The sequence below is a fragment of the Prionailurus viverrinus genome, chromosome A1, assembly GCF_022837055.1.
Source record: "Prionailurus viverrinus isolate Anna chromosome A1, UM_Priviv_1.0, whole genome shotgun sequence".
NCBI lineage: Eukaryota > Metazoa > Chordata > Mammalia > Carnivora > Felidae > Prionailurus > Prionailurus viverrinus.
The window spans coordinates 191,165,266-191,188,688 of NC_062561.1; the positions used below are offsets into that span (position 1 = coordinate 191,165,266).

The 23,423-nt window shown below is 33.3% G+C and overlaps 1 protein-coding gene and 1 non-coding gene across 4 annotated transcripts in view; one reads left to right on the forward strand and one right to left on the reverse strand.

Moving 5' to 3' along the window:
- Nucleotides 1-23,423, forward strand: part of CLINT1 (clathrin interactor 1) — a 58,484-nt gene that overhangs the window by 26,905 nt on the left and 8,156 nt on the right. For all 3 annotated transcript variants that reach the window (XM_047864773.1, XM_047864772.1, XM_047864774.1), the window contains exons 2-8: nucleotides 4,526-4,630; nucleotides 5,170-5,266; nucleotides 6,696-6,804; nucleotides 7,755-7,919; nucleotides 10,721-10,898; nucleotides 14,276-14,522; nucleotides 16,448-16,517. In XM_047864773.1, coding sequence (XP_047720729.1) covers nucleotides 4,526-4,630; nucleotides 5,170-5,266; nucleotides 6,696-6,804; nucleotides 7,755-7,919; nucleotides 10,721-10,898; nucleotides 14,276-14,522; nucleotides 16,448-16,517 — 971 coding nt within the window. The remainder of the gene's footprint in view (nucleotides 1-4,525; nucleotides 4,631-5,169; nucleotides 5,267-6,695; nucleotides 6,805-7,754; nucleotides 7,920-10,720; nucleotides 10,899-14,275; nucleotides 14,523-16,447; nucleotides 16,518-23,423) is intronic.
- On the reverse strand, nucleotides 11,310-11,413 carry LOC125147326 (U6 spliceosomal RNA). Its single transcript, XR_007145150.1, has one exon. It is a non-coding gene; the product is annotated as a U6 spliceosomal RNA (small nuclear RNA).

Consider the following 23,423-nt stretch of genomic DNA (forward strand, 5'->3'; position numbering starts at 1 on the left):
GTTTTGGCCAGAAGCTTAAAAAAAAAAAAAAAAAAAGGAACAAGCATTAAAAGAAGGAATTTGTTACCTGAGAAAACTTTCTTTTTCAGTGTTTATTTTATGGGTGTTTTATTATTTTTAAAAAGTTATTTAAAGATTGATACTTTATTAATGGGAGCATAATAGTTTTACCTGTGTCATAAAAGTATCTTCTGAAATCTTTGTGGCATTAAGAGGTGAGTTTTTAGTGTAAGTTTTAATGTTCAAGAATTATTCTTTCCTAAAAGTTTCTTAAAAACATGTTAATTTTAATATTAGGTACTTAAATTGATCCCTGTAGTTTTACACATATAGCACTTGGTATACATATTTTAGTATGTATACATATACATTAGTTACTAGTTTGCTGCACTTATTAGCCTGATAAAAACAAGATGTTGGAATTACAAATAATACATATGTGGGCTACCATGATGCTTATTTGCTGATGAAAGTTAAAAGGTTGCTAATGATGATACTGTACTTGATTTCTATTTTTAATGGCATTTAAAAGTTTTTCCTTGGTTAAAGTTCATGGGAGGAAATTTGGAAAATACAGGAAAGTATAAAGAAAGAAATACTGTTATTTAAAACCATTACTTTGAATGTTGTGTCTCTGTCTCTTGCTGCCTGTTTTCCTGTTAGTGAGACTCTAAGTGTGGATGTATGTGTGCATGCATAGAATAAAATACAAATTTAAAGGTCTAAGAGAAAATACTGCTAAATATTTTCCTGATCTCAGAGTGAATGAAGGCTTTATATAGTAAGTTTAAAACAGAAAGAAGAAAACATGAAAAATATGACTTTTTTTTTTTTAAGGAGGTAAAATTAAAAGGACAAGCTGGGAAAAAATACTTTCTACTCCATCAGTCTGTTTCAGTTTCCTTATTCCTTTGCTGGTAGTTAGAACTGAATTGTACCTAAGCTTTACCTTTTCTCTTGCTATACAGTTTTTTTTTAACAAAGCATATTCCTGAACTTTTGACAGGAAAATATATCAGTAAGAACTATTCAAATGTTTTCTTGTCAGTTATTTTACTGATTATTCTTAATGCAGATTAGAAGAAGCATTGGCCATCTATAAGTAAAAGTCCCACGTTAGCTCACTTTCAACCAATATTGCGTCTAAAACCTGTTCCCAAACTGTTACTAAGTAAAATAATTTGGTATTCTATCAGTAGTGAGCAGTGCAATAAACAGAAAATGAGGAATAAAGAACAGAGCCAAATGAACACTAATAATTTACAAATTGAATAGTCAGCCCTTGAATAATTGAACATTGGCCATGTGAATACAGTCACAGAAGTATGTGTACAGAAGTTGAGGGCAGTAACTTTTAGTCTTTGGGCATTAAAGATCCAATGAGTGAGTGGTGCTGGGTTGTCGAGGGTTAAGTACTCTCACTGGATCTCCCTTAGTCCTGTCCTGCCTGTTAGGGTGTTGTGAGGGGCAAATGTGAAAGCATGAAAAGGACTGTAGATGCAGTGAAGTCTTACTGATAACAAACAATAGTGAGTGTGGTTCAATACTGCTTTAAGGTAAAATCTTCAGAACATGAGCAGATTCTTAATATTCTTCACTTTTTGGTTATTTCACGGTAATTTCCTAGAATTTTATTTGCAGAACACATCCCAGACCTTTGTCTGAATTTGGTGCTTTAAAAAACTGTTGAGAGAGCCCCCTCTAGTGTCTGAATTATCCATTCTTAAAACATTTTTGTCAATCATAGGAAGTTTTAAGAATTAAACTAGCTATTTTTTCCTTTCACATCTGGATGTAATTCCTTTTTAACTTTTTTTTTTTTTTTTGGTGGGGGTTGGGAAGAGGTTACTTTCCTTTTTAAAAAAGGTCACTGGAATTATGGGTAGGGTGTGGATTGAGGGCAACTGAAAACATGGGAAAGGAAGGATCAAAATGCCATTTCTACCTTTTTAGAAATAGTTATTTTTAAATGACCTGGAGTAAGGCCAAACTATACAGTAGTGTGTTGTTTTGTTTTAGTTTACATTTGTTTCTGAATTAGGTGCAGCTTAAAAATACTTTATTTTGGAATTCTTTATAGCCAGCGGATCTCATCTTCAGAGTTCTTTGCAGTTTCTGAAAGCAACAGTTTCACTGGAAAAATGGCTTTAAAATAGAGCCATTCTCTTCATGGAAGTGTTCTAACTTTATTATTTTTTGTTATTGTTGCCATATTTTTTGGATGTACTTTGTGTACTTTGTAACTATATTGTAAGTGTGTTTTAATGGTAAGTTGTCATTTTATATAGTTCCCATTGTTTTTCAACCAAGGAAATAAGGAGATTCTTAAATTATTGGCTGTCTGCCACCTCTTCCTGTAAACACACAGCACTCAAACACACAGGCCTTCAGCTAAGAATCTTGTGAAGGGTTAGAGAAACAGGACCTTTCTCATTTGACCCATGGGCTTTTGTAGCTTGAACAAGGAAAGTAGTGTTCTGAAAGCTACAGCATTTATGAAGGCTCTAGTAAAAATATTTCATGTGCATGGACTAGAGATTAACTCCTTTCATCTTGTTCTCTTGAAATTAAACAATGCAAACAGATTTTAAGTGCATTCTTGCTAATGAAATGCTTGGGTGAATTATAATCCTAATTGCTATTGTTCATTCCCACAGCTGCATGTTGACACTTATAACTGCCTAAGCCACGCATTCTTCAGCCAGTAGGATAAACAAAAGCATTTTGAAATCCATCATTCTGTGGCATCTTAAATTGCAAATCTGTCATTGACTGCCTTGATTTTATTTTGTTTCCATTGTTGAAAAAAATTGGAAAAAATGTTACTCCTTTGTATCTATACATAAAATTATTGTCAAGAGGATCATTACTGGGTTTTTAGGAAAATTCATTCATTAATCGTCTCAGTTGGTAAAGGAGGCATTGGAAACTATGTCCCAGGGAAACAATTTATACTTATGTTATCAAACTAGTTGATACTTTAGGAGGCAGCTTTCGCCAAGATTTGAAAGAAAGTGATAGGATTTCACTGTCCTTCCTTAGTAGAACAGTATTCTGAATGTAAATCTAGAAGCCAAATTTATTCTGTGATTTGGCAAGTTATATATGTGTAATGGTCCCTTTCAAATTTTACCCCAAACCATTTATTAGTCTTTTTTTTTAAGTAAAGAAAGAGAAAGGTTTGCAATGAATTTGAAATTTGTATTTCTTTATATTTGAGAAACAGATTTGAATACAAATTATATCCATACCTTCCTTCCTTTAAAAAATAGAACTTTCTGATAACTGAAAAACCATACAGCAAGAGTGAGATGTATGGAAGTCATAGTTACCAAATTCTGATTTTTCTGTATTTCTAAGCCTTGATTTTAAGTGAAAGATTTGAATGATCGTATTCATAGGCATGTGTTACAATAATTGCTCAGTAATAATTGGAGTTTTAGATGTCAAATGGATACGACTATAGTTTGTCACTTTTTCACAGTATTTCTTTCTCAGAATGTCATTGAATTCTTAAATCCATATGAGTATGTAAATTCTATTTTAATAACCAAACATTTTGCTATCTTTTATCTTAAGGGACTCTTTTCAAAGTCCTTTCTTATAAAAATATTAAGTAATATTTTTATTACTCCTAATAAGTGTTTATTATCTTTCTTAATAATAATGACAGCTGGCCTGTATTGAGCAATTTCTGTGTGTCAGGCACTATGCTACTAATAGATTTCATTTGAGATGCCACCCTTTTAGGTAGTATTCTTTCTTACTCCCATTTTGCATTTGAGGAAACTAAAATTAAGATAATTAGAATAATTTTGCTAAAAGTCACAAAGTAACAAGTCAGATCTTTCTGATTCCTAGAACCCATGTTCTTCATCACTGTTGAAGGCTTAAGTGAAAGTTAAATGTTATACAGACTCCTGATGGAATATTATATAGCCATCAAGAGTGAGGGTTATGGTGACTAGTGACACGGAAAACCTATATGATGTAATAAGTGAAAAGAGACCAAGGGATTACAGTTTAAATGTTCATAGTGATTGTAAACATTTTTAATGTTACCTTTGGCTTGTCATTGCTTCTTGAAAATGCAATATAAATAATGTGTAGCTCTTCTGTAATTTTGCTGATAAATTTACAGAAATTCTGTAAGGAAACAAAAGTGCATGTAAACTAGATCTGGTTAGGAAACAGACAACTTAGTTTTATAATAGACTGTAGTGTGTTCAATTTCCTTTTCAATTTGACCCAAAGCCATTTTTGTGCTGGACTTAGGCCAGCTCTAATGTAATCAGTCTCTCATCTGTTTTCTGGAAGGCTAATGGAATAGTAAAATTTTCTTAAATATAACTTAAATGTGCTATATAGTACTCTCGAAGTAGCTTATGCACAAAAGATGTTTTCTTTCCCACCCTGTAGAGGTATCTCATTAGGACACCCAGTAGTGTCATTATTAAGTTTTCATGTGTTTCTCAGTTTTGATGCTAATCTTTGTGTGTGTGCGTGTGTTTTTTTTCCTCTGCAGCACCAATGTGGTTATGAATTATTCAGAGATCGAGTCTAAGGTTCGAGAAGCAACGAATGACGATCCTTGGGGACCTTCTGGGCAACTCATGGGAGAGATTGCCAAGTAAGTGATAATTTGACTCAGCAGTGCAGAAAGAATCCAACTATCTTTACATAGAAATATGAAATTTGCTTTCAGTTTTAAACAGTTTAGCTGCCAGACAGAAATTCTGCATAATCATTCAGATATTAGTGGAGGAAGTTCTACACACAGTCCATTTCCCCTTAAAAATTAGCTCAAAAAAGTAAAACTATTTTTCAGTGAAGTTTAGAGACTTACGTAGCTTATCATAGAATTTTGACAAATGTGTATAAAATAACTTGAAATAAAGTTAGGAAAATTTTTTTTGATGAGCATCTCGACCAGTATGCTGGTAAATAAAGGGCTTGTAAAAGATGATATTAATTAGTGGGGCTTACACACGTGCTAGATATTACACAGACCATGAGAAAAATATTTTTATGGAAGCATATCTAAATGTTTTGAATTAAGCTTATATTTTTTAAGCTTTTTGGCAAAGCACAGTAACTTAGAACAAGCATGCCATCTACTGTCAAAATTAATGTATTACAGAGTCTTGAGGAAAATTATTCTTTTTTCAGGGCTACATTTATGTATGAACAATTTCCCGAACTTATGAACATGCTTTGGTCACGAATGTTAAAAGACAACAAAAAAAATTGGAGAAGAGTTTATAAGGTATGGGCATCAGTTTTTATTATTTGACATGTTGGAAACAAATGCTTGAAATTTTAACGTATACATACATAAGTGGTTATGAAGAACATTAAATCCCAGAATAGAATATTCTTACACAGATGGAAGAAGTAGATTTTGCTACTTGCGTTCTGTTTTCTCGTCACCATAAACAGCTATTCTGAATCTAAAATGTTTAAAATTAATATAAATAATACTTCTAAATATTTTAATATTAAAATTTTTCTTGCTTAAAATATATTTGTGCATATCAAAGTAATGAATCTGCAGTTGGATGCATATTTAGTGTATGAGCGATTAAAACGAAAACCAGTCTAATATGTTTTCTCATCTCTACATAAAAATTTGCTTAATTTATAATAGTATTAACACCGCTGCACCAAAAATGTTACTTTAAAACCTAGTTAGAGATTCTAAAACATACTAAAATTCTAACATTTTAAATTCCCAAATATGTACTTTTTTACCAGATTCTTTTTATTTAGTTCTGATTTCATCATATAACGTAGAATTCTAAAACAAGGTAGTCCTGTTTTCCAAACCCACCGTATTTTTTTGCTATCGGAGTAAGTTTTCCTATGCTTTCAAAATGGCATATAATATTTATATTTGGAACTTTGAAAGCATCATTTTAGCTTTCAGGATTGAAGAGCAGTCCTGTATTTATTTCTGTGGTTTTGATGTTGTTTCTGAAAACATTCACTGTCAGTCCCTCAGCTTGTATAATATTTGTGATGAAATAGTATTTCTTTATGTGAGGTTTGTTCCAAGCAAAGGTAAGTTCAAAATGCATTAATTCAGTGGTTTTTAGTATATTCACAAAGATGTACGTCAGTCACCACTACTTAATACCAGAATGTTTTCATCACCTCAAAAAGAAATCCCTTAAATGTTTTTTTTTTTCTCTTTTATTTGTTGGCTGCAAGGTTTTGAAACAAAAGTCACATCCTTCCAAATTTAATTTCATATGCAGAAAACACTATGGGATCATATAATTACCAAATAATTGCTCTGTTTAAACCGATGTTTCTAACAATTTACAGTTCCATACTGCCCAAATGAAAAGTGAAAACCGAGCCAGCTTTCTAAAAGCTTAACGTTCTTTTGTATCATACATTCAGGTATTTTTTAACATCAGAACTATTTTTTTTTTAATCTTTTGACACATGGTGTCCAATGGACAGTTTATAATTACTTACTATGCTTGGTTATAAGAGGAGTTTCAAATTGATAATATAAGTTATACTATGTATTTAAAGTCCAGTATAAGGTAAAGAGACTCTCTCTGCCTCTCCCCTACCCCCACGAAGATTATTTATTTGCTAATGTTGGAATTATTTTTTTTAACCACTTACCAAAGCTCTACCAGAATTTATTTTGTTAAATCATTTGGTGCCTTGTATTTTTACAGTCATTGCTGCTTCTAGCTTACCTCATAAGGAATGGATCAGAGCGTGTGGTTACGAGTGCCAGAGAACACATTTATGATTTGCGATCCCTGGAAAATTACCACTTTGTAGGTGAGCAATAGAAAAACCTTATAAGCAAATTAAAACAGTAGTTGGAGTTGTCAGTCACCTGAACCAGCTTAGAAGCTTCTCCGCTCTAATTAGAATGTGACTATTGCTGGTTGTGTGACGAGTGCAGAATCCAAGACGTGGGGCCCTAGAGTATTAATTAGTGAAGACAAGAACTTGCAGAAAAGACTGGCTAATAACAACAGAACCAACACAACATGAGTGTTCGGGTTTATATTAAAATATGCACTGGAGACTGGTCCCCTGTGGTGTCCATAAAGGAATAGCTTTAATCATATGGGAAGAAAAGGTTAGAGCTCCAAAACACACACATCTGTTTGAAGCTGGGTTTTTTTTTTCCTCCCACCAAATAATATTTACTGTGCAAAGGCAGCAGGGCCAGAGTGTGTTTTGAATGTGAACGAGGATACAGAATAAACCACATTTCATTTTGTAGTGTACCCCAGTTGAAAGCACTTTAAAAATTCAGTTTTTCAGCTACACTAAATCCTGGTAATTAGTGTTTCCAAACTTGTATTGGGGACACCAAAGCATTTGGGTGCATTGTAGTCATTAAAATGGTAAAGTGGATTTTTTTGTTGTTGTTGTTAAAATACTATAGGAAAAGAAAACATTTATGGATATAAGTCTTTTTCGTATAGTCATCATTAGTAATGCTTTTTAGTAGATTTTTCATTGATCCTGCATGGCACCAATATCTGTGGTCCTTGTTAATTCATCTTTATTTGCTCTTACAAGCCAGAATTGAATCTCAAGACTTAGAATTTGCTGATGAGAAAATGACAAAATTTAGTAGCATTATTTGTCTTTTTCTTTAATTTTAAATATTAAAGTTGGTTTTTTATATTGAAATTTTCATGTCTGTTTTTTGTGTTAAAGGGCTTGATTGACTGAACTCTTAAGGTTTTGTTTCTCCCTTACCATCCTCACAGATGAGCATGGCAAGGATCAAGGTATAAATATTCGCCAGAAGGTGAAAGAATTGGTTGAATTTGCCCAGGATGACGACAGGCTTCGTGAGGAGCGAAAGAAAGCAAAGAAGAACAAAGACAAATATGTTGGGGTTTCCTCAGACAGTGTTGGAGGATTCAGATACAGTGAGTATCAAAGACAGACTGACACCTAAGCATCAGTCTAGCTTCCTGGGTGTATTTTAAGAATCACTGAAATACGAAAGAACAAAGTACCATTTTTTTTTCTAGAAATAGAATGCTAAAGTATATGAAGTACTCATTTTGGCTCCTATTATATGGGTATTAGGAATCATCTTTTCTGTTTATATGATTTGAACCATTAATTGTTAATTAAGTGACTACGAACTTTGAGTTGACAGTGAATAAAACGTATGTGCCCTTCCATCTTGGAATTAATATTTAAAAGGAAAAAAAAAGATTTCTCTACCTCACCATTTAGAACATAAAAATATAAAGTTTGAGAGAGAGCTTCATCTTCCCAATCCGAAACTAAATTAGCTCTATTTTGGGCCAAAAATAGGTAAGCTTCCTATAAGTTAGTCCTGCCTCAGTCTCTTCCCATAATTAATTTGACGTAGAAAAAAGGTGACTGGTAATACTGTCAGTTTTTCACCTAGGCCTATCACTTTTTTGTTTCTAACACATTTAAGAACATTGTCGCTCATGTGTATTTTTAATGTAATAATATAGTTTCCCTAAAACAGATCATTAGGTACTTGAAACAGGAACAGAAAATAACTCTCTGTTACAGACATGTCCCTTTGGACTCATTCTGTCTTCTCTAAGCTCTGACCGTCCCCTGGTCATTTTGTGTATACACAGACAGGCTAGTGTTATGTGTACTTAGCTACATATGGGGGCTCCCCAGTTCCCCCAACCCATATCTGAGGTAGTTTATATTTGGATTATACTGGGATCTCAGAACTCCTGCATTGGAACCGTGTAAAGATTTTCTATTTCTTACCTTGTGATTATTACAAAATAATATCTTCACCCTTTTGCTTCTTTGCTTCCTTGCTCTCAAAGAAAAAATACTGTATGTACTTAATTAACTATAAAGGATGCTTTTACCAGGAAAATTTCTTTCTTTTATGTCTAAGCATCACATAAAAGTCAGTTCTTGAATTAAGCAAAAATGTTTCTCTTAAACAATGTTAAATATGTTTTGGAGTTTTTATTTGTTTAGGGGAGTAAGAAGTTTTTGGATTATTTGCCTACGTAGTTATTTTATTCTTTAGCTTTTTTAAAGTAGCTAGAGCAATTTAATGTGTTTTTGAAAAGAAATTGCTATTTGCAGCTCATTTTCTCATTCCGATTGCTTGTAACCCTCTTTTTACCAGCACAATATGTAATTAGATAAATTTAGAAAATTGAATAAGTTCTCAGACTCAGTCACTGTGAACTAATTGCAGCATCTGCATTAGAGAGTTGAACATCCTGTGTATTTGCATCACATTCTTGTAAAATTAGTTTTAATGTTATATATATTATTCAAAGACTTAACTGACCAACGTTAACTATTTTATGTCTTTTCATTCTGACCTTAGATGGTGCCTTGCCAGTAAACCAGTATTTTTGGTATTCATTCAGCAGGATGTCCATCACACTAATCAGTTTAGTTTCGTCTACTGTACTTTTTACTATAAATTTGTCTTTTCAGAGTCTTATCATGCTTTTATTGAAATGTACATTCACATTATTGGAAAACCACTCATTTTTATAAAGCCATCTGGTTAAAATTTTGTCATGTTCTCTTTAAGTTGGTGGTCACTTTCAAGTCTAGTAGACATATTTTGAAATCTTCTTACAGAAAATTTTGGCTTTGTAGTTTTTGCAGGCATTTCTGCAAAATGGTTTTGTTCAATCTCCAAAGGGCTTTTTGCCACCAGAATTTGTTCACCAAAGGTCAACACAAAGGCTCAGGCACCTTTTGATTATTTTGTTACTTTTCATTGCACTTTCTCCTTTCTCTCCAGCCTGTCTTAATTTTCATTGTTTTCTTCTTTTTGACCTCATGTTATTTCTCTGTACCTTCTACTCTTGTCTTTTTAGTTGTGTTTGGGCACAGAAATGGAGAGGTTCTATTTGGTGCTTACAGTTTTTCTCCATGTGTTAGGTCCCTATGGTCAAGGACTAAAACAAATCTTGACATTTTGGGGTCTTTGTTTACTGCCATGATCTATTCTTTTTATTCTCAAATTCACACAGAGTCTCCCCAGGTTTTGCCAGTCCCAGCATATGTTTGGACTTGGTGTTTGAATAGATCATCGCTGTTCTGAACTGCGTGAGCATATTTCATGATTCTTGTCTATGTACTTTCAGATAGTTAGAATATCCTTTTCTCTTTACAGTAATTAAAAGATGCTTTCATATGCTATGAAATCCATTGAGTTATTTTTCTAGTATGACATTAAAGATCGACAGTTATTTTCAGCATATTTACAGCATATGGGACATGTAGCATTCAGAGTGGTGTCTCTTAGAGTTGGTATTTTTCAAGAGACTATTGCTGTTCAATACTTTTTCTGATAATTGAAGAACCATTAAGAGACAGGAATGAAATATAATGTCTTATGTGACTTTTGTAAAAACAAAAAGATTTCCATTTCTCTTTGGCTTATATAGCCTGTGTTGGTTTTTGTGTTTTCCTCTACTCTTTTAAGAACTTCCTGATGTGCTGTGCTGTGCATTAAGGTTGTGTAAGTTTTCATAAACAAAAGCTTTTGAATCTGCATTCCTGCCACTTAATGACTGGCACTACATGCTGTGCCTTGCTGTAATTGTGTTGATTCAGCACTGTGGGAGCTTTCTGTTTTCCTTTGAAAACTATTTTATTATGAGGAAAAGCTTCAGAAATAAGGACTATAGACACCTTTTGAATTTAATGCCCTTAGAGTTGCCTTTCCTTTTAATGCTTTATATAGGTGAAAGATATGATCCTGAACCCAAATCAAAATGGGATGAAGAGTGGGATAAAAACAAGAGTGCTTTTCCATTCAGTGATAAATTAGGTGAACTGAGTGATAAAATTGGAAGCACAATTGATGACACCATCAGCAAGTTCCGGAGGAAAGATAGAGAAGACTCTCCAGAAAGATGCAGGTAGTAACACTTTGTCTCCTGGGTCTCTTGGAAAGGGTGCTAAATTTATGTAGCTGGGTTTTTGTTTATCTGAAGTTTAGTTGTTGTTGTTGTTTTTTCCTCTTAAAAGATTTTAATTTTTAGAGCAGTTTTAGGTTCACAGAAAAATTGTACACAAAGTAACAGGGTTGCCATGTTAACCTCCCATGTTGCACACGCACATGCACACACACAATTTCTCTTGTTATTAACATCTTGTATTAGTGTGGTACATTTATCATAACAGTTGAAAACCAATGTTGATATACTGTTAATAACTAAAATCTATTGTTTGCATTAGGCTTCACTGTGGTGTGTAGTTCAGAAATGCATTATATCCGCCGTTATTGAACCGTACAGGCCTAGTTTCACTGCCCTAAAAATGCCCTGTGTAGAAACACGGAATGATTCGTGAATTTGCATGCCATTCCTGCATCGGGACCATGATAATCTTCTCTGCATTGTTTCAGTTTTACATTTGCTGCTGATGTGAGCACTGTGCAACTATTTTTCAGATGCTAGGTCAAACATTGTTTGTAATTAGTATCAATACACTGTATTGTTGTCTGTGTCCATTTATTTCTAAAGTTGATCACATTTTCTGTATGTTTTTCTTCAGGCTCTTTATTGAAATTTTTTTTCCCCAGTGAGAGCTTTCACAGCTTACTTTGCATTTGGGCATCAGATGACCCAGCCATCTAAGTTATTGCTGAGGGATAGTGAAGCATATTAAGTTTAAACAAAAGTTCAAGTGTTTGAAATATAACTCTGTGACATTTTATTAGGACTCCATGCCAGTGTATACAGGAAAAAAATCTAAATGATTTTTTAAGCTAAAATGTTTTCGAGTCAGATCTGTATTAGGGTATTTGTATTTAGTTTTATGTAGAACAATATTTGGAACTTTTCAACATTCACTTTTTGTTTTTTGTTTTTGAGGGAAATGAGGGCTCCATTTCACTATATAAAAGTGAAAAAGGTAATATATATAGCATTTCATTTGTAAAGCAGTTTTTACTAGTTCTTTGTCATTTGTGCCTTACAGTATTTCTGTTAGGCTAGATCAAGAACTTTACCTTATTTTTTAGAAGTAAAACCTGAAGCCTAATCAGACTATGGAACTTGCCTTAAGTAAGTTTGTGATGGAACTGTTTGTTCAAGTGATTACCTGTAACTAAATACCATCTTTTTTTTCCCTTAAAAAAAAAAAATCTTACCAGTTCAGATTTAGGGGTCATTAAAAAGAAGTAAGTATAAAAGCATAATTTTGAAACAGTTTTGAAATACGTAGTGTCTTTGGTATGTTTATATATTAAATCTCTGAAATGCCTGTCTTTTTCAAGACTGTTTCTGGAATATGATCTTTGAAGAGCCAGAATTTACTTTTAGTACTTTAAGTATATCCGTTTTACAACTACATTTCTGGCTCTGTTATACTGAAGAGTATGCATATAATAGTAAATACTAAACTTGGAAAGCTGTGTCTATTTAAGTATTCTGTGGATATTCTACTTTTTTCTCTCATTAATGTTCTTGTGGCCTCTGTATTTACATTTTTAGTTTGGTTTAGAAAACATAGTGGCCATATATTCAGTTGCTGTTTCCTAAAGAGATGTGGAGATCAGGTAGGTAGGCTGGTTAGAGATCTGACTGTGCATTCTTATGTTGTTACTTTCTCTCCTTTGCCCTTCTGTCCTCAGTTTTTCTTTCTTTGCTTTGTCTTTTTTTTTTTTTCTTTCTTCTCCCTTGATTTTCTTTTCTTTCTTTCTTTTTTTTTTTTTTTTTTTTTTTTTTTATGTTGCCTCTAAGACAAGATCTTCTAGAGTCCCTAAATCTTTCATATAGAGTATTGGGGTTTAAAAGAGTAAAAATAGAGTGTGTATTATTTATCATAGTAACTGAGGAGCACACCAGGGACTTTACATCTTTGAGTATTTGTGAGGGAAGAGTAGATTTTGAGACAAAGTTGCATGTGACCTCTCTGGCATGTTACCAGAATGTCAGACTTACTAGTTCATTATTAAGTTCAGGAATTCATGAACATTGATCAGATATTAAGTTTCCATTTCACTGGGTACTAGTCAGTTTTATATTTTTAACATATACCTTCCACTGAAATCAAATTGGACATCAAAAAGGTAAGAAATTTTAGTGGCAATCTGTAGGTCATTTGTTGCTGCGAGAAATTGGTAAGGGACAGGGGCTTTTGAACACTTAATCAGAACTTGTAGATTCCTGAAAATGCTTATAGATAAAAATACAGTTAACGTTTGTACTCTGTGGGAAGCTGTTCTTGATCCTTGATTTATACAGGTTCCAAATTGGTTTATATTTAAGTAGTAATTGCTTTAGATTTGTGTGGGTTAAATTAGTATAGTTTTAAGAAGAATTTTAAGTGTTTCATTTCAGAATATTCATAAATTAAACCATCTACTCCAAAATTAAGTAATGTAGATAATGGAACGTATTTTAGGTAATTCCTCTGTCCTGCTTACACTAGGAAAAAAAAACCCAATTGCTTTATTACTGAAGAACAGATTAATGCTGATGTTTGTAATTCATGGCATATGAAAATACCCAGTTTTTTTTCTTATTGTGTATGTTTTTCTTTTGCCCTATTAAGATAAAAAAAATCATTTTGAATATGCCTAAAAAGGAATTATTTCAAAGCATTTTAAATATACTTTTTTCCTCTAAAGCAGTTTTCATAGTTATGTAAAAGTTTGTTTCCTCATGCTATAGTAAAATAGAGCACTGTTGTACTGTGCAATACCTCCTTTTGTTTTTTACATTTACAGATGAGAATTTAATCATTTGAATATAGTTAGGATAGTGGTTGAAAAGGTATCCATTGGAATTGTAATAATTTATTATGTATTTGTATTAGTATATAAGAGTCAGTGACAGAATTGTTATTTAAGTGGGACTGTAGTTTGCACACAATCCATTTCAAGAAAGTGGTTGTCAAATGCAGATGTTTAAGCTCGCAGTCTCATCAGTTGATTCTGATATGGTAATAATCCTGCCATTTTATTTTTTAATTAAGCTTTAAATCTATAATGCATAAACATTTGAATAATTTCAGGCTTTTTTTATTTGTACACGTTTATGTAAATATGTTTTTTTAGCAGTGTTTTAGACTTACCTAGGGAATTGAGTGGGTTCCCATTTCCCCTCCCCAACACATATGTAACATTATTCAGATAGCTTAGATAATATTCTATTGATCTCTGTCAAATAGTCAAAGTATGGAATTTTGGAGTTACTGCATTTGAAATTCTTTAGCTCAAATCACTGAGGGCTCCATTTTAAAATAATCCCTCATCTTATTATTTTGCTTCATTTTTAATATCTTTTAGCGACAGTGATGAGGAAAAGAAAGCAAGAAGAGGCAGATCTCCCAAAGGTGAATTCAAAGATGAAGAGGAGACTGTGACGACAAAGCATATCCATATCACACAGGCCACAGAGACCACCACAACCAGACACAAGCGCACAGCAAATCCTTCTAAAACCATTGATCTTGGAGCAGCAGCACATTACACAGGGGACAAAGCAAGTCCAGATCAGAATACTTCAACTCATACACCTCAGTCTTCACTGAAGGTGGGAATGGCATGAGCTTACACATTGAACACAGTTTTATTCTTATGAATTACTTTTAGAATTACTGAGTTAGTAGGGTTGGGCGTTTGTAGGCAGTCATATTAATTATAGATCATTTGGCCTGTATTACTCAGAGTCATTAATAAAAAGAAACCTCTTTGGGGAAAAAAACCTGTCCAATTGCTGAATGATTGTGCACTTTCTGTGAAAGTAGAAATGACACTTTTGGTTCATTTGGGAAGGGTGGTGAATCAGAATGTAGCGCATTTGTTCCTTTCTAAGAACATCACTGGTTGCCAAACACAGTAAGATTCACTAACGAAAATGGGAGTATTATAGAAGATGTAAGAAATGACAAAAGAGGACCAAGTAGATATACAGAGGAGACAGTCCCATTTAATACAGAGTCATTGCCTATAAAGAGAGGCTTATTTGCCTGGTGGTCACTACTGATCAGTGGCAGCACTGCCTTCTTCTACCTTCTTCATTTATTTTTTATTCACCCACAGAAAATGAAATCTACTTAGTAGATACCTGGCCACAAGCTAGTGTTTTGTCTGTCTCCCCCCCACTAGTGTTTACCTGGCTTTGCATCAGAAGCAGCTAAAAACTAGGGAAGACATTTTTCTAATGTATCCTGCAAATTGTAGTTAACTTTTGCCAAATATCTTCTTTGTATAATTTCACCCATCTTTTTAGTTTTGATGAAAATCTCAGAATTAGAACTCAACTTTAGTTGTAGTTAAAAAGAGGAAATGGCTCTTTTAGTGTTTTGTGGTCCTTTCCCCTGCTGTGGAGACAGTTCGCTTACTCATGGCCATATTCAGGATGTGGTAGATCGTTATAATTAAAACCTGATACATAATGGCTGTTATAAGGAAAATTCATGTAAGCCTACATGGGGAAAATCATCCAAACTGTATAACTTTTTTAATGATAAATTAAGACTTGTATCTTAAAGGATTTTAAATATCAGTTTGTAGTATAGACTAAATACATGTCACTCTGCCATAAATATTTTATATTTATAGTGTAAGCTTTATGATTTTTTTTAATACAAAAAAAACATCAAGGAGGCCAGAGTTTTTGGAAAGTTATTCAATTGCTTGGATCTCTTTTAATCTCAAAACCTTTTTGAACCAGCATATAGTACTTCAGGGCTCAAATTAACATACCTAGAAACTTACAGTGTTTCCCTATTGCCTGGCGTTTCTGTTCTAATTTGTCATATACGTATTGAACACACAGGACATACACATCAAGGTGCTTAGGACTATAGGGAAGAGGAAAAATAGTATTATAAACTCCAGCCCCACATTTTAGTTTGGGAACTAAATGTGAAGCAATTAGATGTGAAGGTATATTAAACAACATAGAATGACTTGTGTGGTATACAAACAGTAATCAAAGAATCATCGAATCTAAAATCATAGAATTTTAAAGCTGGATAGGATCTTGGTCTCTAATCTAGTGGATCTCAGACCTTCTTATGCCTTAGAATTCTCAAGTGAGCTTTGTCAGACTTGTATAGGCCAAGATCCCACCCTGGGCAGTTATGACTCAATATGTTCTGATGGGCTGGGGCATAAGTATTTTCTAATGCTTCTTAAATGATTCTGATATATAGCATTAAGATTTCAGTGGGATCTGGAAGGTATATTTTCCATAGTGAAATGCAGTTAAGAAAAGAAGTGAGTTTGGGAAAACAGTGTAGAGGTTAGGGATTTTACGTTGCTGTGGATAGAATTACTTAAAAATAACTATCTCTCCATAAGGATTCAAGGTCACATCTCTTTCTTCAGAAATCTAAATGTACCTTTATTAAGATATTACAGGTATTACAGAATTAGAGATGAATAGAGCAGATTTAGGATAAGTAGTATTAATTATTTTCTGAACTTATTAAGTTCTGTGTGTGTTTTCAGACTTCAGTGCCTAGCAGTAAGTCATCTGGTGACCTTGTTGATCTGTTTGATGGCACCAGCCAGTCAACAGGTAAGCTTCCACATTGGCTTCTTTCTTCTTAGTAGTCTCGATTTCAGAATAATTTTTCAAAATGCCATATAAATGATAAAATGAAAAATAAAATTCTTTGCATTGGATTTATTTTTAATGTGAGATTAGTGAGCTTTGAGCATTGTTTGGGGAAAATTGTTTATTGCCTACAATAGAGAAGTGTGCTTAAATATTTGACCAATAATTCAGTAATATCTGTCTCCTTAATTTCTTAGTGCTGAGTATTTGGGGTCCTTTGCTTTCTCTATAAGCAAAATGTACTGTGCTCTGCCCATTTTACTCTTTCCTTAAATCTTAATTCTGGCTCTCAACATCAGCTATGGTAGTTCACTTCAACTTTCGTTCAGTTATGCAATAAGTATTTATTGAACCAGACACTGGTCTCAGCGCTTGAGGTATAATGTTTAGTGAAACAAACTTCTTGCCCTCGTGGGAAGGTCAGGTGGAGGAAGTAATCATTAATCAAAGAGTCACACATAGTTATCTAGTGATAAACATGCTGAGAGCTTTGGAGGAAAGGGGCATTCTATGAAAGTAGGTAACTACCTACCTGACATATTTTAAGGGGGCGGTAGCAAAAGAATACTTTCTTTACCAAGATTTTCTTATAGTTGGGATTAGTGATTTCTTCAATTAGATTTTCAGTAAATGCCAGATTTTGAGTTATTACCTACATATTGTTTTCAAGAAAGTTGATATTTTAGGTTGCATTTAATGATTATGTAGTTCTAACAAAGTCCTACGCTGCAAGTCAAAACAGCTTGAGAAATACAACTTTTGTTCAAAGACCATCTTTCCCAATCTGTTTAAAGTTTATTTCACATTAAAACGTAAATGGCAAGATTGGTGTATAAGCAAAGTAAATCTATTGTTCCTTGATATGTGTAGTGATTTTTCAAAAATGAATTGTTTTGAAATTTACATTAGTGTTTGAGTGGAGGTCTGTGATGGAAATTACTTTTCATTGACAAAGACATGTAATTAATAGAAAATCTTCTGTTATTATCTTCTCCTTGTTCATTATTGTAAAATTCTTGGACTCAGAGTGAACTTAATGGGGCATCTGGTTCAACCAAGTTTCTGAGCTTCAGTTCCTATTCCCTTTTTTCTATAACTCTAACTCTTTCTAAAATTATACTGTAAACTCTATTGAACTGTCATGCCAAAGGTTACAAACAACTACATCAGTGGTTTAACAATTTATGTGCTATCTTTCTGTATGTTTAAAATTTTAACTGTAGTATTAACTGTTAGTTAGCATGTGGTCATATAATTCAGACATAGTGTCACAGAATATCAACTATTTTGGACTCCCTGGCATGAAATATTAAGGACCCCTTTTCATGCATTTGTGGAAAGTTTTAATGGAGCAATCAGAGAAAAATTAACTAGGAAGGGCAGATAAGTGATGTAACTTTTTTCCTCCGTGATACCAAGATTGCTTTGAACAGAGAGAATTATTAAATACCAACATGCTTCCTTTGCTTGGCAAGAAACTGTTGAGTGGTTTTTCTTCTCCAGTGCAAACAGTAGGTTGACTAATTAAATAGAAGTAGTGATTAATATTAATACAATAATTAAGACAAAACTTGAATGAAATCTGGAAGGCTTCTTGCCTTAAATGTTTGTTTTATCATAGCATTCTCTAAAAACAAGCTGAATGTGGGTTGACGTCAGAATTATTTTTTTAAAGTTATTTGAAATAGTATGTTTAACCAGTTTGTGTAGACCCCCCCCCCAAGTCAGCACATAAATTTTGTTACTCCAAATCTCTATTTAAATACTTTAGTAATATATTTTATTTTTGTTTTGTTTTTAAGTTTATTTATTTTGAGAGAGAGAGCTTGCATATGCGCGTGTGCAGGTGGGGGAGGGGCAGGGAGAGAGGGAGAAAGAGAATCCCAAGTAGTCTCTGCACCATCAGCACAGGGCCTGATGCAGGGCTCAATCTCATGAACCATGAGATCATGACCTGAGCCCTATATCAAAAATTGGACACTGAGCCACCCAAGTGCCCCTTTAGTAATATATTTTAAATTGAATTCAGCAGTGGAAAAAATATTGGATATTAAATCTTTAGTACCTACACATGAAAAAGTCTAAGAATCAACCATATTAGCATTGCTATTTGGCATGCCATTTGGGTGTCGTTTACCAGATGTGCCTATACTTACGATATTACTATCATGCAAGTAATATGGGCATGAACTGTAAACCTAAGTAGATATGGCGGCATCTGTACCTCTCACCAGATAAATACCTCCTTTGAGAATATGCTCAGGTTTTCTTTTTTTTATGTGTTACTACATCCTTTTTGTTAACATCTTCAAAAGCATGTGTGGTAAAATGATTGTAGAATATCTACCAAGTTTTAAAATACACATGTGAAACCCATTCGCCAAGATTTATTTGAGACTGTCTTGATACATATCCCACTATGGTGATGTTCTTATAAAATCTGCACTGAAAGGATATTTTGGTGACTTTTACATATAGTACATTTCTAAGTAAACATTTTTAAAAATGAATAATTCAAAGTATTTAGAAAATAAACCAACTAGAATGCCAAAAACATCCCATTTCATTTTTTAGTATATCTCATCTCTTTAAAAGTCTGCATCGTCTCCTTTGTTCCTTTCTAATTAAGGAATTTAAGTCTTGATTAACGTACTATTCTGTAAGTTAATAAATAAGGTTGAAGAGGAAATACGCCATACTCAGTGCAAATAGAAAGACATTACCTGACTTGCAGTATGTTTTGAATTCTTTTTTTTTTTAGTTTTAAAGTTTTTTTAAAGATTGAAGTACGTCAAATTTAAAATTTTTATTACATTTGTATTTGAACCTGTTGCCTTGTACCTAGTAATCACAAAAATTAGTTGAGGATATTCACTTGAATATGAACCATGTTGTTATATATTCAGTACACCAATTTATGTATTAGAATTTCCATGGGAGTTATCTGTAGTTTAAGCCAAGCTTACTAAAAATAAAAAGGTTTAACATTCTCTTCACTAATTGAAAGTAATGCATGCTCATTTTAGAAATTTGATAGAAAACAAGTGATTCGCCATGACTTGGATACATAAACTGTTAATAATTTGGGTGAATACTCTTTTTTTAAATATACTTTCTATGTATTCAGTCAATATATTTGTTTAAACATTTATTATGTGGCAAAATGTTTTCAGGCTTTTGGATAAGGGTTTTTTTTGTTGTTGTTTTTCTTTTTCCCCTGTGAACTGCTTTTCACCTGAAATCTCATGACTGTTTCCCTATGATTGTTGGTATTCCTTTACAGATTTTTAACTGCCTTATATCTTAATCCTGTATGGATATACTGTAATTTATTTAACCAATCAGTTTCTTATTTGGGGAGTGTTAGGTTTTGGGTGGTTTTTGTCCAAATTTTTCTCTATTATAGTAGTGGAATCATATCTTTCAGAACCATCCAGTTTGGTAAGGAGAAAATAACATTTCATTTAATTTTGCATTTGTTTGGTGAGTTTGAAAACTTCCCATGTTTTTATAGACCAGTTGTAACCTGTGTATTCATATTCCTTTGTCCATGTCTTTGAGTGGGAGTATTTATCCTTATTGTTTTATATTTAAACTTCTTACGTATATGTATTAATCTTTGTCATAGATTTATAATTTTTTGCATTTTGTCATTTTAATTTTGTACTTAACTAGAATTCTTCTTGCAGAAGTTTGCTTTTTATATTGTAATCTGGATTAAGTTCTTTGTTGAAGAAAATTTCCATTTGTAGCTTAAGCACTGTCTAGTTCAGCTATATTTTTCCTGTTCACAGTATTGCTTTGGAAAATACATGTTCCCAGCTGGTGATTGTAAATAACCTCCTTGCTGTCCTGAAAAGGCAGATGGAAATGGTTCATTTATAATGACAGCTCTCATGTGGGAATCTTGAAGAATAGCTCTTGTTGTGAAATTTAGCAGTCTTCCACATGCAGCAGTTTTTGGTGCACTCTTTTATTTAAATTCCCTTAGATAGAAATTATCTGGGAAAATGGTTCAGTATAGAAAATTTGTGTTGAATTTAAGATATTGATATGAATAACATCATACATCTAGGTAGGGACAGTCCTCCCTAGAGAGAGAAACTTTTCCTAAAAGAAATAAAGAGATTTTGAATTGTTGAGATAGTTTTCAGAGTTGAAGGTCACATTGTGTAAAACCTATGTAGAACCATAATTTGTGGCACTTCAAAAGATTAGAGAAAATTTTAAGCCCTTTTCAAGAAAAGGTGACTTCCTTTTGTAAAATATTTATGTGTGTTTCCATTCTTTACTTGCAGTGTTTGTAAATTGGTTATGTTAAAATCAGACTCCCTATAGTATGAAGAGGTAGAATATTTGCTATAGATAAGTTATAAGTACAGTATAATTTCAGTTTAGATGTTAGAATGTAGGACAGTGGAATAACCAAAGTAGGTAATTATCTGAAATATCAAATTAGGATATGACAAAAATAAAACATCTTACCCAGTCTGAAGTTAGGATCCTGTAGTATTCAGATGCCTTTTTCTGCATCATGCATTTTCTTTGTAGCCCAGACTGGAAAAGATTTGAAAATCCCTAGCTGTTTTACCATAATAAATTACATATTGATGTTTATTCACTGTCAGATGAAGCAAATTAAAATAATCTCCAATTTTCAAATCCCTTAATGTTACCATAAATGATTAACTGTCATTCTGTTACCTAACAGTATACTTTGATCAATATTTTTAACATGAAGGAACAATACAGAAGACAAATTTATGAATATAAAGCAGCAGCCGTTTGCAACATTCATTTCCCTGCTAGCTTTTATTAATATATGTCCTTGTTTATATAGTTTAAAAATATAGCTCATGGATTTTTTATGCCCCTCCCCTCATTTTATCATGATGTATGTATCTTCAAAGAAGAGAAAAACAAATCACTGTATTATTATCCTTTGGATAAAGCAAAAGTAGCTAGATGAGCTGTAGTGTTGGTAAGAGCAGAGAAACTTGGCCTTGGTAGGAGTTAGTTCATGGTGAGTAAGGATATATGTGAATATGTGCATCTGTAATGAGGTAAAAAAATGAGAAATGTTTATGCCTGCTGATAGTTGCCTACAGTAAATGTGCATTAAAAAGAAATACCAGGTACACATGTATAAGAAACTGATTTGTTCCTTGTATTACTGCTGGCCATTTATTAAGAAGGGGAGATGGTTCTAGTTTAATTAACCCAGTTGAGTGTAGCAGATGGGGCAGAATGTCTTGCAGCGATAAGACAATTCAGAAATGGCACCAGATGTTGGAAGCTGTCCCCGGTGGTATTTGAGTGCAGCCCAGATGTTCCAGTCCCACCTGGCTAGTTTCTAAGCACTGCAGGCTAAGCAGCTGTGATGTAACCTATATAATGTTCGCATAACACTAAAAGCACCATAATTGAACTGCCGCTCTAAACTTCTAAGGTTGTGACTCTTAAGAGGTGAAATCTTTAAGGACAAAGAAAAATAAGGACAGGTATTTCAGGTTTTAGATCCTTTGGCTATTGCTATTCCATTGATAACTGAATTGACAGAAATGGAATATTAAAATTGAGTTTAATATTACTGTTCAATTTGTAGGTGAAAGTAAATATTTGTAACCACATAGTGTTTACAAATTAAAAAATTTTTTTTTTAATTTTTTTAACATTTATTCATTTTTGAGAGACAGAGTGTGAGTTGGGGAGGGGCAGAGAGAGAGAGGGAGACACAGAATCCAAAGCATGCTCCGGGCTCTGAGCAGTCAGCACAGAGCCAGATGCGGGGCTTGAACTCAGGGACTGCGAGATCATGACCTGAGCCGAAGTCAGACGCTCAACTGACTTGAGCCACCCAAGCACCCCACAAATAAAAATTTTTATCAGAATGTGATGTTATGCACACAGAGATTGATTTGCAGCCTTTGGATCTCATTTCAAACCTACAGAAAATTTGCCACATTTTCTTTATCTCTCTCTAGATCTTTTGTTTTTAATTTGCTGTATACCATTTGTTTATTGTGTACCATTTGAGAGAAAATTGGAAATACCAGGACATTCTGCCCCCAGGATACTTCAGCATATAACTTCTTACAACAAGGGCATTCTTCTTTACAATAATTGCAGTACAGTTATCATACTTGGGAAGTTTAACATTTAAACAGTATTATCTAGTATACAGACCATATTCAAATTTTCCTGATGTCTCAATTATGTCACTTCAGGATAGCACTTTTTTAAAAATCCATACTCCAATCAGGGATCATGCATTTCATGTACTTGTCATGTTTCCTTAGACTCCTTTAATCTCTAGTAGTCCCAGCCTTTTTTGTCTTTTATGATGTTGACATTTTCTGAAGAATCTGGAGAGTTGTTTTGCAAAATGTCACTCACTTTGTAATTTGTGTGATTCATTCCTTATGATTAGATTCAGGTTAAATATTTTTGGTGGGAATTCTTAACACAGGTGATGATCTCCTTTTGAGTTCCTTGCATTAGAGAGCCCATGAATACTATTTTATCTGATTACTAGTGACATTAAATTTAATCAGTTGTTTAGGATGATATCCATTCAGTTTGTCCAGTGTAAAAGTAGTTTCATTCCTTTGTATTTACCGAGTAGTCTGTGGGATGATGTTTAGCGATTATGTATCTTACTCCCTAGCAACATTTTACCCAGGTTTTAGCATCCACTGAAGATTCTTACAAAGAGCATAATTGACTGGATAAACCACAGGTCCACACTATGTTCAGGCAATGTAAGTGAGGGATAACTTTAATCACAAATGTGGTGTCAATTACTTACAAGATAAAGAACTGAGGAATGTAAGAGTTTGTGGTAGTTTAAAAGGAACATGGTGATAT